Source organism: Acartia tonsa, chromosome 8, assembly GCF_053477335.1.
Source record: "Acartia tonsa isolate MP-2025a chromosome 8, ASM5347733v1, whole genome shotgun sequence".
NCBI lineage: Eukaryota > Metazoa > Arthropoda > Copepoda > Calanoida > Acartiidae > Acartia > Acartia tonsa.
Genome location: NC_137267.1, coordinates 23,317,717 through 23,336,307, shown reverse-complemented (window position 1 = coordinate 23,336,307; position 18,591 = coordinate 23,317,717). Strand labels below are relative to the sequence as shown.

Genomic DNA, 18,591 nt, shown 5'->3' with positions numbered 1-18,591 from the left:
ATTCCACTTCAAATTGTCATATATTTCAGTATTACAATAAGTGGTTGAAACGTTTAGGAACACAACTTAATGAACCAACAAATAAAAATTAAATGAAAATCCTCAAAGTTGTCAAGCAAACGAATAAGAAAACTTGGGGGTCTAGTGTAGCAGTCCTATATCCCCTCTCTCCCTGGTATGGTAGTGATATTAATTAAAACTTGGTTTAATTCCTTGCAAAGAAAAGAGAAAGGGTTAGGTATTTCAGGGAGATAATGATATGTAACTTGTTTGGATAAGAAATTATATAAAGTAGTAAGTTTTTTCTGTATGTAACTAGTAAACTACTATACCGATAGAGTTGTCCATTTTATGAATTCTTCACATAGATCTTGGGATGGTTTTAGGCTACTTTTCTGCAGTTCCTTACACCTTTGAATACAAAGGCACTAGAATGCTAGGGGCCCAGCCACTAGTATTTCAATTAAAGAAAATCTACTTCGTTTGTTATCCCTAATGTAAAATCGACAACGATAGCAAGAAATAGCAAGAAAGCATTCCCTTCTTTCACTTTGTTTATTTTGTGAAAATAAGTATGGATGGGGGGATGGGGTTCTTGTCTTTTAATTTGTCTTTCTGTTTCGAAGACACACTTTTGTACGGTCCTAGTTGACTTTTTGTTCCTTACTTTAATGTTATTCATAGTATAGTTATTATTATTATATGAATTGACAAACGGACAGACAGACATTTAACTACCTGTACCTAAATCTCTGTCTTTTAAGCATAGAATTTCCTCCTTTCAAAATTAGAATGGTATGACAAAAACAGAAAAATTGTCTTGTGCATAGCAGCATATGTCTGTCCGTCTATCTGTCTATTCAATTTAATAATTCTATTCTTATTTAAAAGTAACAGGATCTCCGTCTCGCTGTACCGAAGGATCTCGCTAACCGCTGAACCGATACGGTTCTTCTTAACAGTGCAGCTTCTCATTGGAAAGATTTATAATTATTTTGGGGGAGGGCACTCCACTAACCGCGATATTTTTTGGGCGGTAGATAGTTTTTTTTCCAGTCCCCCTAGGTGCGTATCCGCTAAACTATAAACTGTTTAAAGCTTAATTTCCTTTTGTTAATAAGTAGAGGTACATAGTGTAAACATTTTATTTTCTGTTCAACACTTTGCTGTTCTTTTCTTATCTGTCACCGTTTGAAGCTTTACACATACACACCCACCCATACACACATGTGTAGTAGCCCGCATATCCTTTAATCTAGTTAAACTTTACATTTAATACATACAATACTAAATACAACAGAGTTAAACTATTTAGACTAATCAATAGTTGATTGAACTCATACAATATTAAGATGAAACGGATGGGTGATTTTTCTGACCATCTAATCTAAGTAAATTATAGAAATATGAAATGAGAATTTTTCTATCCTAACTTAACTCAGTTATACTTGCAACTTACCCCTTACTTTACCCCTATCTAACTCAATAATCATTCATTCTATATATATTTTCATATCAATAATTGCGTAATTTGTAATTTTTAAAAAGGAACATTTGTAAGAAGTTATGGCTTACATATGTTTTGGTATTAAGGGGTTTTTATAATGGCAGGAATTCGATCTTGATAATTAAGTTATAATAAGCATAAAAATAACACTGAAACCTGTAACTTTAGTGTGAGCTCTATAAAATATTAATAGCTATTCTTTGATGTTCTTGATGACGAGATAACTGCCTTCTTTTTACACATTGCAAGCTTGGTATTAATATTTTAATAACTAAATGGTAAAAATATAATTAGAATTTTGTATAGCCACAATTTTGCAATATTGAACTAAGTTATTATGTAGTGAAGCTATTATGTAATTTACATAAGACTGCACTTAAAAGCTCCATTTATATTAATTCATAGAAAATGAATAGCAGGACAGACAAATATTAAAGTAATACTTCTATTATGTGAATTATGATCATTGTCCATCCCATACCCTAAAGTTATCGAAAACTGAACAAAAGAGTAGCCACGTTGGAACTAGCACGGAAATCTACTTATAAAAAATGCTTATAGGATGGGGGTTGAGTTATGCAATTTAGCTTTGCACCTAAACTTATTGTTGCTGTGATGTTTTTGGACAAAATTTAACTTCTCATATTTAACTTTAAAAGCAGCATTGCTCCAAAAAAAGATAATCTTGTTTAAAATAGTATAAATGGATAGGTTGAGTTAAAAAGTTGTGCAAATTTAGCATCATCCCTTTTCTTCAAGGATGGTATACCAAAAAGATGGATTCATACATTAACCGCAGATACGTAAATGAAAGTTGGCAAACAAAAAAGGGATTGAGACTACTTTTTACACTATATTCACATTTCAGCATAATTTAAAAAAAAAAATACGGTTTCGATTCTGAACTATTTTATAACCAGAGGAAAACTGCTTGCTTAAACCAACCAATCAAGATTTAATAAAATTACCCAAAATTGTTAAGCTATTGAATGAGAGATTGTTTATAAAACTTTGGGTACTAGTGTGCAATGTCCTCTCCCTCACTGGCCATGAAGAAAAAAATCTTCTAACTTTCTAACATTTCTTTAAAAATGCTTGGCTTTCTTTATTGAAAAGAGTTGGATGTAAGGAGAAAAAGGCTGTAGATAGGTTTTTTACACGGTTAAGGGATGCTTATTTTAACTAAAAATACATTTTATCACCTTTTTTTGTTGATAACATTATTTTCTGCCAAAAAATACTTTGCAGCCATTAACAATAACACATTTTAAAATATTTTTTTTTACAGTTACTTTGCTGCTAAAAAGCATATTTTTATTAATTTTGTCACAGGCCATCCCCTTGTCCTGATATTTAAAAGAGCAAAGTTGTTGATGGGATGTCATTCCAAGGCATTTTTATAACCTTAGCCTACTTTTTCTTTTCTTTTTTTCATTCAAATTTAAATTGAATAAAATATGTAGGTAAATTGATACAAAATGTTTAGATTTTAAATTTGTATTACTTTATTCATGAAATAACGAAGCTTCTCTATAATTCAAAATGTCCGTTCGTCTGAAATTGTCAATATTCCCATCATTATGGAGCATAGTAACTTCAAAACTTCCATGGTGGTCAAATTGCTTTTAATCTTAAAAAAATTCTTTTTTTATCATTTCTAACTTCTTTTTATTTCAGATGCGCACCGACACATTGTTGCTGAGTTCTCAGATCCCATGGGAGCCCAGCTGCTCAGTGAGGAGGACACCCAGGCCCAGTTCAACAACCTGGTAGTTGACAAGAACACGGGCCGCGTGTATATCGGCGGTGTGAACAAGCTATACCAGTTGTCGCCCAAACTGGAAGTTATGGTAAGTTATTTTGGTTGTTGTTTTTATAAACTTCACACAATTCGGATGAGAATGCTTACAAATACGAAATAGTTGATTTTTGGCGAAGATGGGGGGGGGGGGGGCGGGGTTATAGTAAGTAACATATAATGAAGAAACGTAAAACCCAAGCCCAAGAGAATAATTTATTATTTTCATTTTGGTACAATTTTGCCTATACTAACAGGAAAAAATGTCTAGATATACCTATTACCATTAATAAATCATTAAAAATCATTAAATATTAAGCATTCTAGTTCAAGAAAAATAAATGAGTTTCCAATAATCCTTCTATTTGAAATCTTGCATTTGGTTGCAATTGCATATTACTAATTGTAAAAGGGGTATGGGGCTACAATCTTTACTAGGTATTAATACCATTTTAAGTTACTACTCCTTTTTCCTAAAGTAAAATTATCATGATATTACATGCAGCTTTCCTCATAATTGTTTTATTATTCCTTACCATGAAAATAATAAAATCCGGAGCGGGAACTTTTAATTAGAAAAAAATAGAAACATATTCTTTTTTTTGTTACAAAATTTCTCTAAAAATGTTAAGATTCAAACAGCTAATATTACTAACTAGAGTTGGCTCGATATAATTATCTCCCTATTGGCTAGTTTTCTATATGCATATCTATTTCTCAATAAATCTATTTTCCTCACCCGGCATTACTATCTAAAAGAAAGTAAATATTTAATAATTTAAATGATTTTTAAAAGATTTTTTTAAATTATATTTTTTTCTTTACATTACCATCACCAAAGGGTTAATGATGATGATTACAATTTTAGTTTAATATTTGAACACACAAAATGTCGCCACAATCGAATTCTTTTAAAACATAGTTTTCTTAAATTTATCATATTATAAATTTAAATTTTCTTTTTTATGATTAGAAATTAAATACATCAATATAAGGTAAATAGCAACATGAAATGAAAAAAATGAATTTATTTTTAATAAAGTAAAATAATGGGTCTTATCGTTCTGGGCAATGAGAGTTTATTATGGATTATTGGAGCACTATGAGTTTTAATCATATATTCCTTGGAAAACTTGAGCTCGTTTATAGACATTTATTTCCTATATAGATCTGACATGGATCTTGAAGCAATTAAGCAGGCCGTTTTGTACATGTTAAAAATTGGAAGATTTCATTAAATAAAAGTAATCGCAAATATACTTAGTAAATGAATCGCGTCGTCTGTTTTTAGACCAAGACATGCGTCTATTTAGTATCTGACAGCAGTTAAAATAAGTTATGACGTGGTTATGAGGTCTTAGTCTATCGACGTGTTGCTGAATATAAAAAAAATAAGTTATTTACATATTATTATATTTAATTATTTAGAATTCAAATTCATTATTAATTACGAAATATAATCAAGTTTCTTCTTTATAAACTTTATTTAATAAAAAGAGTTTTTGATTGGAATAAAAAAGAATATGGCTTAATTAGGACTAATCAAAAAGTTAGCAAAAGCAATAAGAAACATTTTTAATTAGTATTATTTTGGAAAAAAGTCATTAAAGCTTTTTATTTAGAATAGTCATGGTTTTAAAATATTAATTTAAAAACCTGACCTTCCATCCTGCTTTTATCCTAAACTAACCATCCATTATGTTTATGTATCCCAGTCAAAAATGTATAAAGGCTAAAACAAGTTGTAAAATTAGGAAAGAATATATTAGGTATATTGGACTTCAAAATTAAAAAAAAAATATCCTTAACTAAAAAAATGTAGATTTTATAAATGTATTTGTTGGGTTGATATCATTCCTAGTTTTAAAGCTACTGTGTTAGATGTGCATTAATTTCCGCGCCTTTATGTATAACATTATTAAATCATTCGGACTGCATGTTAATATTATATAGCATAAAATTCCTTTACCTTTATTCATTAAAACATGGCCACTTTCTTATTTGCAATTCCAGATTTCTTAAGAGGTAAGGTAATGGAGTATAAATTGATTCACATTTCCAATTATGATGAACAAACTTGCTCCATTTAGTAAATTATAATTAGTTTGGACACTAATAAATTGTTCCAGTAAATAAAGTACCCAATGTCTTCAAGCCAACAGATGAGAGAACGTATTTATAACTCTTCAGAGACTAATATGATTGACATTGCAATATCCCCTCCTTCCCTGATGTCATTGTGCTGTTTTGCTAATATGAGAGTTGCGAAAATAAATGCACACCTCTCTGTCTAACCATTGTTTCTCCCATGAATACTAATCAAGTCTAATAAATTAATTGCTTCAAAATATTCTATCAAAATTTTGCTATATTATTCAAAATTATAACCCTCTGTGAATTAATATTTTTTACAACAATTTTGATATTCTTATTCGAATATCACATGTAATGTAAACAATTTTAAACTTTATTGCCTTTTTTTTTGTCGATATTTTAACCTTTTTCATAGTTGTATCATTAAAGGTCTTGTTTATTTTAATGATATTTTTGTTAATAACAAAACTCTTTTAAAAGGTTAAGATGAATTTAAAAAAAGGGTAATTTCATTTATTTTTAAACATTAGCCCTATCAAGTATATCATATAACATTAATTTGAATAATGATATCATACAAGAAATAGCAGCGTTCGAAAAAAGCAGCAAATGTTATTTCGTGTCTTATTGATTGTAACCTGAAATCAATTTTAGCAGTTATTGTATATAAATCAATTTGTTTCTGTTAAATTTCTTGTACCGACGAAGAGGCTCAAGTATTAGTGCTAAAAATAAATTTGTTGTTTTTAAGAAGCTCTTCCTAAATGAAAATGACACCCCTCTTTATATACCTAAAGGAATTCATTTTGAATATCGAATATATTTACAAAGTTGGTACCTTACTACCTATTCTTTTTGAAATAAGATATTTACATCCTCTATCAAAAGGTGACTTGGCATTCCATTTTCTTCCTTTTGATTTGTAAATTAAATTTCATATCACCCAGTTTCCTTATTTTCAATTTAAAAAAAACTTATTTCTTGCCCCTTGTTGTTGGCTCACCTAACTTTAACTTTACCTAAGATTAGCTTTAATAATGGTTCCTTTATGGTCCAGATGTAATTGCAGGGAAACCGCTATGAAATCCATCAGTATATGCCATGGGGGGAAACTAATATAATGAAAAGCTATATATTTTTTGCAAGAAAATGTCCATAAAAGATGCATATACCTAATCCAAATATATGCATATTATATCCAAATTGCAATTACTTTACTCCACCCCCCCCCCCCCCACCCCCCCCCCCCCCCCCAACCCCTTTAAACTTCATAGAAATGGGATAAGTAAAATCACACCTTATTTTGTAATCAAGACCTTTACCATATAGTTTATAACTTGTGAAACCAGGTTTAAGTCTATTTGGCGAGGATTAGGTCAGCTTTAAAGGTCAAGCCATTTTTTTTACTTGAAAAAAAACATTTTTCTCAGCATTCCTGGTACCATAGAGTCTATTTATGGGTAAATATCCATGAAATATTTGGTAGAATATATATATCCTTATATCCATGGTATCTATAGAGAGTCTATTTAGGAGTAAATATCCATGAAATATTTGGTAGAATATATATATCCTTATATCCATGGTATCTATAGAGTATATTTAGGGGTAAATATCCATGAAATATTTGGTTGAATATACAGGGTGCGGCACATAAATCGAGACAAATTCTAATTTTTAAACAAATGAACATAAAATCGTCAATTTTAAAGATTTTATTGAATTTTAAAAAACTGAGAGGCAGAATAGGTATATGACTATTAGATTATTAAAAAAAATTGCCGCCAACCTCAATCACCGCCTCTACCCGCCTCCTCAACCGCCGGCAGGTCCAGGTCAAAATGTACCTGTCCAAGCTGGCGTAGTTCTCCTTGATAGTGGCAATGAGGGAGGTCTTTGTGGTATGGGCACGTCTATTGGTGCATGCTTCAAAGTAGCCCCAGGCCCAAAAGTCCATTGAATTAAGATCGGGCTGCTGGGAGGCCACATTTCCTTAGGAACGTGAGTAACCGCAGGATCCAAATTCGCCCAACTTACAAGCTACCCTTAGACACAGAGGCTCTTATTTAGACCACATTTGACCAATAACGACATTCTTTACCTTTTTAAAAATGGCATTAAGATTCAGCTAGGGTTGTCAGCGTAACCCATAGTCTAAAATAAGTTTTAAAGTACAATATGGGTCCCTGAAGTCAAGAACCGAGAAATTTTCACGAATTTTCACGATTTTTGACATTTTTTACATCTCAAAATCTGCCCCATTTCACTTTGCTGGCGTACTACGGCCAAGCCATTTCAGATAGAGAGCTCTAGTCTTTTCTAGTGTCTTACTTATGTATCTAACAGTATCCTTAGCAAGTTGCATAACTCTACCTCACCTACAGATGGGCTGAGATAAGATTTAGTAGGCCCTAGTCGAGAATCCAGATTTAACCACCGGCGCATTTGGAATCTGCCTTGTTGTACATATGCGCGGCCAGCTCGTTGTACACGTCCATCTTCGTCCAAAGATTTTTTTGTGCTAAAAGGTCATTACCTAAGCTTTTTATAGTGGGGTCAAACGTCCTGATTGGTCAAGTAGTTTTGACGCTATGGCCGTTTAAAAAATGTCTCGATTTATGTGCCGCACCCTGTATATATCCTTATATCCATGGTATCTATAGAGTCTATTTATGGGTAAATATCCATGAAATATTTGGTAGAATATATATATCCTTATATCCCTGGTATCTATAGAGTCTATTTGGGAGTAAATATCCATGAAATATTTGTTAGAATATATATCCTTATATCTATGTATCTATAGTCTATTTAGGGGTAAATATCCATGAAATATTTGGTAGAATATATATCCTTATATCCATGGTATCTATAGTCTATTTAGGGGTAAATATCCATGAAATATTTGTTAGAATATATATCCTTATATCCCTGGTATCTATAGAGTCTATTTAGGGGTAAATATCCATGAAATATTTGGTAGAATATATAATGAGGATAGGTTCTTACTCCTATGAATAATCAAAAAGGATGGACGGGGGAAAAACATAAATGGACCTATGGAATTTATAAATAGACAGGGATAAAGTTAGTTTATGATAACAAGGGGATGCAACCGCAGCCTTCAGCGGCATTTTTCTAGACTTTTTCCTTGGATTTTGCAGACTGTTCGTCTAATAGGAGTAAGGGTTTGGCTCATGTCGCTTAAGGCATAAATGCGGCTTTCATGAAATTGAATCAAGTCATTTAGAAAAGCAATCAACTTTTGCACGTATTTAAATACATTTTTGTTTTGTTTTTTTATTCCATAGTAAAATTACGTAATTGAACGAGGATGCCATTACCTTCAATTTAAATATTTCGCCTATTGTCCTGGTACTTACATCCTTAATTGGGGTTAGATCGGATATTCAATGTCCGCAGGCTTTTAGTCTTGATTTGATATCACTGTTGCTATGTCAGGCCTGTGACGTTAATGTTAACCATAGCAACATTACTTTAGCTCAAATAGTTACAAAACTAAGAAAAAATTGTTCTACAATTAAAATTAGATAGGTATAAAAATATGATTTTTAGCATTCTGTTGTGCTTTTAAAATCTCTATCTCATAGAGATTGGTGTAAGTATATAACAAACAAACTTACCAACTAACAAGTCTTGGTAAATCGCCTCGCTATTAAAATAAAATATGACATATAGATATTTTTTCCTGCTTAAGCCTAGTTTTAATTCTTTGTACACAAAGAGATAAAACGAAGGGAAGTAAAATACAAGTAAGGAGGGGGATATCTGAGAACTTTATCAGAGAATGAGGAATAAGTAGAATAGGTTTTTTTTCTGTAACTTCAATAAGAGTTTTTCAGGGAAAAGAAATAGCGGCCTCATAGAATGGCCTTAAGGCCAATATAGCTGAGAAATACTTGGAATAATGACTAAAGTACAATTATAAAGCAAGAGAGGATGAATTTTGTGGGGATCTCGTAACTAAGATAAAAAAAACTTATCCAAGAAGACTTAAACTTGTTATATAGCTTCCTATAAAAAGTTTCAAAGAGCCCACAGCAGTTTTTGATTCTTTAGATTTTTAAGTGTCTTGCATACCTTGATTTATGAGATCTATATAATAATTAAACCTCCCTTTCACATAGTTTTTATTTCATTACCAATCCCTTTATCCTGTAATTTTGTAGTATGGGAAAACAAGTAAGAAAGGATTTACTCATACAAAGGACAGGGCGAAAACTTTTCTGGGAATTCGTATTCATAAAACATCTAAAAGTAGCGGAGCAACAATATTTTATACAAATAACATTAATTTGGGTTACACATAGAAAAAGACGTATAGACACTGTATTTTTACCAATCGTTGTAAGAGGGACATTCTCAAATTATTAATCAACATAGCGTCTTCACCCCTCCCCGCATCTAGGGGCTTTGCATTCCAAGGGATAGGCAAGGTCAGAAAAATAGCCTAAAACTATCCCAAGACTTAAATCTACGAAATAGAATAACCTAAGACCTATGTAAAGCTTCCATAAAATTATCAAAATCTTTACTACTTTTCTAAAATAGATTTTATTTTAGCGGATAAATTGTTAAACTTTTTTATTTTGTCTGTATTGCATAAACACCTATCCAACTTTTGAATATCTTTGGATGGTTTGATAGGCTGGGTGGAGACTCTTGTATTCAGGAACTAGATTTGGAAAAAAAAGATCACTCAATTATTGACAGACAATCAACCTTTTAATACCTGAGCTGAATCTTTAAATCGTTTAGTGGTGCGCTGAATCGGGGCGATCCAGTTCACCCCAGTTTGGCGCGACAATGTCACTAGTTGAGTGCCATTCGCCCATTCCATTTTGATTTAAAGATTGAAATCTAATAATATCTAGGTGCGCCGAACTGGATCGCCCCGATTCAGCGCACCACTAAACGATTTAAAGATCCAGCTCTGGTTGATTTAAAATGGGGGTAATTGTGTCTGTGTGAGGATGAAGGTATTCCACCCAAGTGTACTTCATTTGTCATTCATATGAGACAGCAGCAGTAGGTACAATTTAATGATACATTTCTGTCCTAGATTCAAACGCAGGAATTTTCAGGCGACAATTTATTGTTTTGCAGAAAAATTGTCCCTCATTATGCAACATTTTTGATAAGGATATTTTTTTCATGGGAGGGAATATGAATATTTTCAATGGATAATTTTTTATTGTAAAATAATTGTAAAACGGCTGTAAAATTAACATATTAAAATTTTATTTTGAGGATTAAATAAAATTATGTTTTTTAGCCCTCACAAGGAGAATTTATTTCAAAATAACAAATTCTGTAGGTATAGATAAAAAAAATATTTAACTTTTTCAATATAAGACTGGTATTTGTAGATAAGTGCATTAAGAACAAATAAAGACTAAGTACCCTATTGTCTTAATGGTAATGCATAAAAATAATACTTGATACAAGTCTAGACGCTTAAAAACAAGAATGTCAACATCCCTTAAAGCAAAGCTTAACATATTAAGATATCAGACAAACAAACATTAACTAAAACCTATTGAGTATCATTGCACATATTATTCAAAATTATTTAGGAATCTATATTTTTATAGTATTCTGTGCCAAAATTACGTAAATACAGGGTGCTTCATATGAACATACTTACAATTAAAGACTTATGTATAGAGATGATTTGCTTACAACATTATACCATTATGAAACTACGAATACAGGAATGTGTATAGCTTTGGGAAAATGAAAACAATGAAATAAAATCATGCTTTTCTTTAAAATAACAATGTTCTTTTGGGAACTGACGAGCTGACATGGTCACAATACAGCTGCGCTTGTAGGAATATGTTTTTCTTGTTTTTTTCTTTCAATTTTCTTCTTCAATTAAAATATCCTAAAAATGTGTGTCTGTTTTCTTAAATGAATAGAAGATTGAAAAATTCCGTTTAAAATCAAAGTTCAATATCAAAGATAGAAAAAGTTTTGTTTAGATTAGCTTTTTCAGGGGATAAATAGGTCACTGTTTTTTATAAGATTAAATTGTCAGGTTTTCTGCTATTTACAAGGGAATTAGTCACCCCCCCCCCTCCCCTTTAAAAAGATAGTCTACTACAGGTTTTAGGCTATTTTGCAAAGAATTTAAGAATTTAAGCTGTTTAATTGTTATTTTAGTATTATGTTTGTTTTGTTGAAAGGTTAAATATATAAAAAATTTTCTTTTTACTAGGTAGTCTTGTTCTTAATGCTTGTAAAAACTTTTTTTTAGAAGTGTTAGAAGCGCAGCTTCTCAATAATTTATTAGATTATGTTGGTTTTTCCATCAGTTTGCAATCTCAAATAGAAATGGATGTAGAATACACGTCGATATTATGACAGGGGAAAAATTGTCAATTTAGCATAATAACATAGAAACCATTTATTGGTCAGTTTGTTCATCCAGTAAGAGGGAATGCAGGGGTAAAGGGGGAGGAAGGGAGAAATTGTTTAATTATTATTCATTTTATATCCTTATAATAAAGTAACAGGATGTTTGTGTGTTTGTCTGTACCGAAGGATCTCGCTAACCGCTGAACCGATCGGGTTCTCCTTAACAGGGTAGCTTCTCATAGGTCCCGGGAAGGTTTATAACTATTTTGGGGGAGGGTACCACCACCCTCCCTAGAGAAATTAGATTTTTTTTAAATTTCTCAATTTTAGAAAGAGAGTTCAACGAAAAACAAACATCAAACGTAAATTTTTTTTTACTTTTTCTTTTAAAATCTAAAATAAGAAATTGAATTATTAAATTCGACTCTCTCCTCCTCAAGTGCCCCTAGAGGCCTCTAGGGGCGTAGCCGCTAGTTAGTGATAAAGTAAAAACACCTAATTTTATACTCTTGAATGTTCGTAGCAATGTTTACTTAAATCCTGTTTTGCTCATTTTAACAAGAGAGGTTGTGAGAGGGGGGGGGGGGGATTTAAATATTTTTGTTTATTTTAAAGACAGGAAGGTCTGTAACATTTTATGCTTTCTTTTCCTTTTTTTTTTAGAGTGATGTAGTTTATTTTATTAATCCTAGCAACGCTACTCTACAGGTATCTATGTCCGACCTAAACCTTTACTCAGATGTTGTAAGGTTGTAACTTCATTATAACGTATTTTGCTCAAATATTTTTTTTATTATATTCCAAAAATATATTTATATCATTCCTTAACATTAAGATGTTTCATTTTTAAGTCCTAAATTGTAAATCTGTTGCAAGAAATTTTATTTATTTATTTGAATTAACGAATTTTATTACACCTTCATATACGATGACTGCTGCTATACCTAGTGTATATTGTAAATGTAAGGCACATATAAAAGTTTTACTACATTCAATAACCATACATTTATATAACTTTATGGATAGGGGGTACATCTTGGCAGGATATTCGCTCAATGTAGCTAATATTTATCATAGCAGAGTGTTTGTTAATATGGCCATATAAATTGGTTTGCGGATTTGTAAAAACTCTTGTTAAATCTTGTAAACCTAACTTTAGATGTTGGAATTGGGTATTTCTATTCTTATATTCTTCAAGGCTGGGCCAATTCTAGAATTTACTAGTGGCTGCGTCCCCAACATTCAATAGGGTTTAGAAACTGATAGGTAAGGGGAGTTTTATACTTTGCTTTGACGGAACTAATCACCTTGCACTTTTAGGACTTTCAGAAAAAGCCCTGTTATCATAAGGGTCTTAAAGGAACTTGGAAATTTATAATGTATATAGAAAAACATACATATTGAAAGTTGTTTATCTCGACTGACTTAAGCCAAAGCTAGATTTGGTTAAAAAGAAGCTGTTTTTGTCTCATTTCTTTGGCTGCCAATAAGCTTAAACTTTAAATTTCTGGGTTGCCCACAAAACAACTAATATAATCAAATATTCTAAAATCTCAATATATATTTGAATGTCAATGAAATAATAACATTATAATTTATAATCAAATAGCTTAAAACCTGCCTCGGACCAATAATAATTTACTGATTCTGCCGTTTATTAGATATTAGATATAAACACATTTTAACTATTTTGATTTTTAGAACTTTAGCTGTTTTTTTAAACACAAAAATTCCTGCGAAGATAAGATATCCTTGATTTTGGTTTATTTTTGTTGATAAAAACAACTTCAGATAACATAATGTATAGGTTTTAGAATTAACATTTACGTTGTTAGGGAAATAAGTGAAAATATTTTCAGGGGTTTTTACATAATATAAATAGCCTAAAACTTGGTCGGAAAAGACAGAACCTAGCAATTTTAGATCTTTCTTCTTGATAACGCAAAGTATAACTGAATTTTTGATTAGCTTGGACTATCAAAATTAATTAAAGTTAGGTTTTTCATTCATTACAATGAAGACGATTTTCTGTAAATCAATGCAAGAAATATATTGTACTTGGGTAGGAAAATTACATAAAACTCCCCTAAGATATTTATTACGCTCCCCTGAAAAGTACAACCCATTCAGACAACTTATCTCTCAGGTCTTTTGCTTCAGACAAAAAAAATACTACTTTGTAATACAGGATAGAAAGCGTAAGCAATAACCATTGTTTTTAAAAGATCATTCAATGTTTTTACCGACAATTCATATGCAAACATGAAAAACCATCAAAAATGACTCGGACATTTTGACTAGTTTTGAGGGTTAAATATTGCTCTTTTAATATAAGAAAGATAAACATTTTAAGTTGAAATAATAACACATAAAAAACATAAATAAATTCTTTGTCACGGCTTCTTCAAACAAAGTTTCAAATGCATAGGACGGTATTAACATATATTAAAATCCGTTACTGACAGACTTAACCACTGTGTTTTGTTTAAATATTAGTTATATTAATCCCTGAAAAAACAGCATAATAAGTAAACAAAGCCGTGAGTAAGATATTCTAATTTTGGACCTTACCTCCTTCAAAAAACTTGAAAGTAATATTCAATGAACATTGACAAAGCTACTCTGCATATAAGTCTGTCTGTATGAAACTTCTGGCACCAAGAGATCAGGGTCTGTTCACGTTAAAATGTTGTTGGCATCGATTATTTCCAGGAAACAAAGAACTTTTTAAGATACTTGCGGCCAAACGGCACATTAATGTAACCTCAATCTACAAAACAATATCCAATAATGCATAGTTATCTCGCATGTGCATTATAAAATCTTAGTTATTCCAGATTATTTGTATTAAGCCTTCTTGTACCACTTATAACGGGTGGTGGGGGGGGGGGGGGAGTAGTAAACTTTTTCTCCTCTTACCCTCTCGCAAAGAGATTGTTTAAAGATTATAGAGAAATCTTTGCTAACTATAAATGTAATCATCCTTATTGTTGTTTTTTGTATAAATATTTACATAATTTTAAACCTAGGTGGGATCAAACAATATAATCAAATATTTTTACCATTTTATTCAATAAATTATCTGTTTATTAACATAAACTTGTTCTAAAAGGGTCCGGTTTCTTAACTTTTTTTCCTTTGATATTTTCAAATATTTAATATTTACTTATTGATAACAGTCACAACATACACTCGTCTCTTTTATAATTGTTTTACATAGGTTGGTACAAGTTAAGGAAAATAGTTTTTCAATGGATTTAAAGGGAAGATTTAATCGACAATAAATTAATTTACAAACAAAATACTCCATATGTGTATTTAAATACCTTGTTGAAAAGTTTGAATACTTCAAGATTGAACCAAAGTATCCAAAACTTGAGTAGCAGCGTAGTTTACCTTCCAAGGTCCTCTCCCTCCCCGATTTTCTCCAAATTAAATATCTTTCTCTGTGTAGATAGTTAATAGTTCTAGATCAATAGCCCTGAAAATAGTTGTTTGGAATCTTCACTCTAACACCCCCCCCCCCCCCCTAAACTGACGTGTTTAAAGTTGTTGGGCATAGTTGCAATTTGCTTCTGATTGAATGTATTATATACAAATAATTCAAATGTTTTAATTCAATAGCACAAGTTCATCATTTTATAGCGGGGTTTTAATATGTTACAATTAAATTACATGGAGCAAACGCCGCTCTGAATATTTTTATATAAAACTCATATTCTCTTATATATGAAAACTAATGGTAATTCAGGTTAGGTTTTGAAAACTAATGGTAATTCAGGTTAGGTTTTATTGAATACTAGGTAGGCCCCGCATGGTTTGTTAATGGTCTGCATATATCCACAAAAAGACACAATAGGAAAGAAATAAGATAGGGTGCTCATCAACTTTCGAATCCCTTTAATTGAGTAATGTATTTTCTTTCCTAATACTAGTGACGAAAGGCGGATTTCATAGTTCTGAAGTTGATTTACTGGAGAGAGAGAGGGGGTATTGAGCTGTTTGTTACATAAGTCCCCAAAGTTTTATAATAATGTTTTCACATTCGTTGTCTCAACAACTTTGGAGACTTTAACTAAATTTTGATTGGTTGGTTTATTAAGTTGAGTTTACAAAAGTTTTGTGTATCATCATTGGGGATGCATATCAATCTATTGGTCAATGTCATATCCATTTGGATTCTCAGAATTTACAAATGTTTTAACCTACATTTGTTTCAACATTTTTAGAAACTTTTTATTTTACAGTGTTAAAGCAATGAAATATTTTACAACTAGGAGTGTTCAAATAACATAAAAAAAGGAAATTTCAACATCCCTTAAAATTAAAATGGACCTTTTGTAACCTACTCTTATTAATGGGTCATTAAGCTCCATGGACAAGGGACCAGAATTCTGACAAACAATTTAAGTGAAATTTTCCCCGCAACCCAATTCCTTCTTTTCCCCCTTGTAACACCCCACCCTTTAGTTACACAATAAAATAAATTTGCTTCATAAAAATATCTAAATTCTCAGTAATTTCAAATGGAATGAATTGCTGAATCACGCCCTAAGAAAAAATTTAAAAAAGGGGTTCTTAAGAAGGTTGTTTTGGATATTGAGATAAGAATTTCTAAAAATTAAAATTCCAATATTCGTTTGTTGTTTGCAGTCTATCAGCTCAATCCTTAAATATGTTCAATTGTAAACACACAGGAAATAATTTTAGGATTAGCCTTATGTATATTTTTAAAGTTAAAAATTTACCAATAAAATTGATTTTCCTTTATTCGTTAAGGGTGCGCTATACTTATCGATTTATACTCTTAAAAGGGAAATTAGGGAAAAGAAGTGTTGTAGATTAATTTTACCGCGATATTGTACTTACATTCCCTGATATTAGCTTTTATTAGGGTTAAATCTAACTGAAAACCTTTTTTTCGTTTTTTTACAAGTCGTCATAATAGAGACGTTAAATTTTTTTTATCAAAAGTAACAATACAGGTAATGCTTTGGTTCGTGAACAGGCGCAACTCATTTGCATGCCCTGTTTTGATGGGAACTTTCAGATAAAGATTTGCAATGATATTATATAAATCTTTGTTGTCATTCAAATTTATACCCTCAAATTATATTTTTAGTTTTTCTTTTAAAAGGAAAAATAAAGAAAAAAAGAAAGTTCTCGCTTACATTTAAATTTTTATTATTCATCGTATAAGCAAACAACCAGGGAATGAGGGATAGAAAAATTGACGATAGATTTAAGGTTACCTCTATTACATATGAGACATTAGCAAAAAAAAATAAACAAGTTTTGATGATAGAATTAGATAGATTTAGTCGTTAATTGATTTGATACAATTATTTACAATTAAAAGAATTTTAAAGGAAAAATGAGGATTTTTGTTGTAAATTAAATAGTGGAACGTTGTAGACAAAAACCTATCAGAATTAAAGCATATAAAAAATAGAGCACCTGTCTACAACTAAAAAATATTTCATTCAATATTTATTTAATATTAAGCAATTTTATATACTAACAATAAGTTAATACCATAATTCGATAATTCTTAAATATTTAATGAAAGGTATAATCAACACAAGTTTATCGACCTTTTTAATTTATGGATGAAGGGCTATTTTTCATGGAGAGAGAGGACTGTAAATTATACTTGTCCCCAAAGTTGCTACCTACTAAAATAGATATGTCAAATATTACTTGACCTATGTAAATTCGAGATTGCATCTAATTTTAGGGGTTTAGATGCATGATCTATGTATTTTAATGAAATGATATATGTATCAGAGATTTTAAGGGATAAGACAATGGAGGTTACACCCTCAATGATTTTTAACAAAGTTACCCCTTCTATAGAATTATTGGTTTAACTGTTTGAATTAACCAATCAATATTTGATAAAATTAACCAAAGTTATTTAGCCATCGAATTAGAATGCATGTTTATAACCAATTTGTGGACCAGTAAAATTTATAGTCCAATGTCCCATCCCTCCCAGAATATTTACGCAATCCTTTTCAATGTTTATCCTTTGAATTGGTTTCTACAGAAATAAATGGTTCCCCTGAGATCTGAGAATATCTAGAAAGGTGTACTATACACGTTTTTATATTACAGTCAATTTTTTTTATTTATAATCAGTTGTTAATTTTAGCAGCTAAAATATTAGTTTTCTTCTAAGCTCTTAAAAAAATGTCGTTGATTTTTGGACATACCAGTATTATTGTGAACTTTTTTATCTGAATATTTTTGCTTAAATGCTTTTACATATTTTATTGTGTCCCCTATGACAATTCTTTTATAGTAGGGTTGTAATAAAAAATATCTTTTAATAGATATTTTGTATATATCACAAAATAAATAACTCAACAATAAAAGTTCTGATAATTTTGATGATATTTTTTGCAGATTTTTATTTACCTTATTTTAATTAATATATTCAAATTTATATAGTATAGATATTTCTCTTAACGTTACTACTTTTTGGACATATGGGCATTTTAAATTGAAGGAGTATCGGCGCTTTTAAAACCTCCACAACCCTACATGAGAATGTTTATTCAGAGAGCAATATCTTAAATTCTGCAGGGTTATTGCCAAGGGTTATACCAATATAAATTCACGGATTTAAGGTTAGGTAATATGTAACCTTGCGGGGACTTTATTTTTAAATTTACTACACTTTTCAATCTCATTTTTAGTTATCCTTCTCTTTTAATTCTCATATACAAAAGAAAAAGCATTTGAAAATATTTCGCGATTTCCTCCAGTAAACTTAAATAATTATTTTTGTCATATATATTTGTAATTT

The 18,591-nt window shown here is 30.7% G+C and overlaps 1 protein-coding gene across 5 annotated transcripts in view; it reads left to right on the top strand.

Annotated features, from left to right (window-relative positions):
* The window catches only part of PlexA (plexin A), a 246,742-nt gene that overhangs the window by 37,138 nt on the left and 191,013 nt on the right, over positions 1-18,591 (top strand). For all 5 annotated transcript variants that reach the window (XR_013881838.1, XM_080169604.1, XM_080169603.1 and 2 more), the window contains exon 2: positions 3,185-3,357. Coding sequence is in view for 4 of the 5 variants with exons in the window: in XM_080169604.1 (XP_080025730.1) it covers positions 3,185-3,357 (173 nt within the window). In the remaining variant the exon portion in view is untranslated. The remainder of the gene's footprint in view (positions 1-3,184; positions 3,358-18,591) is intronic.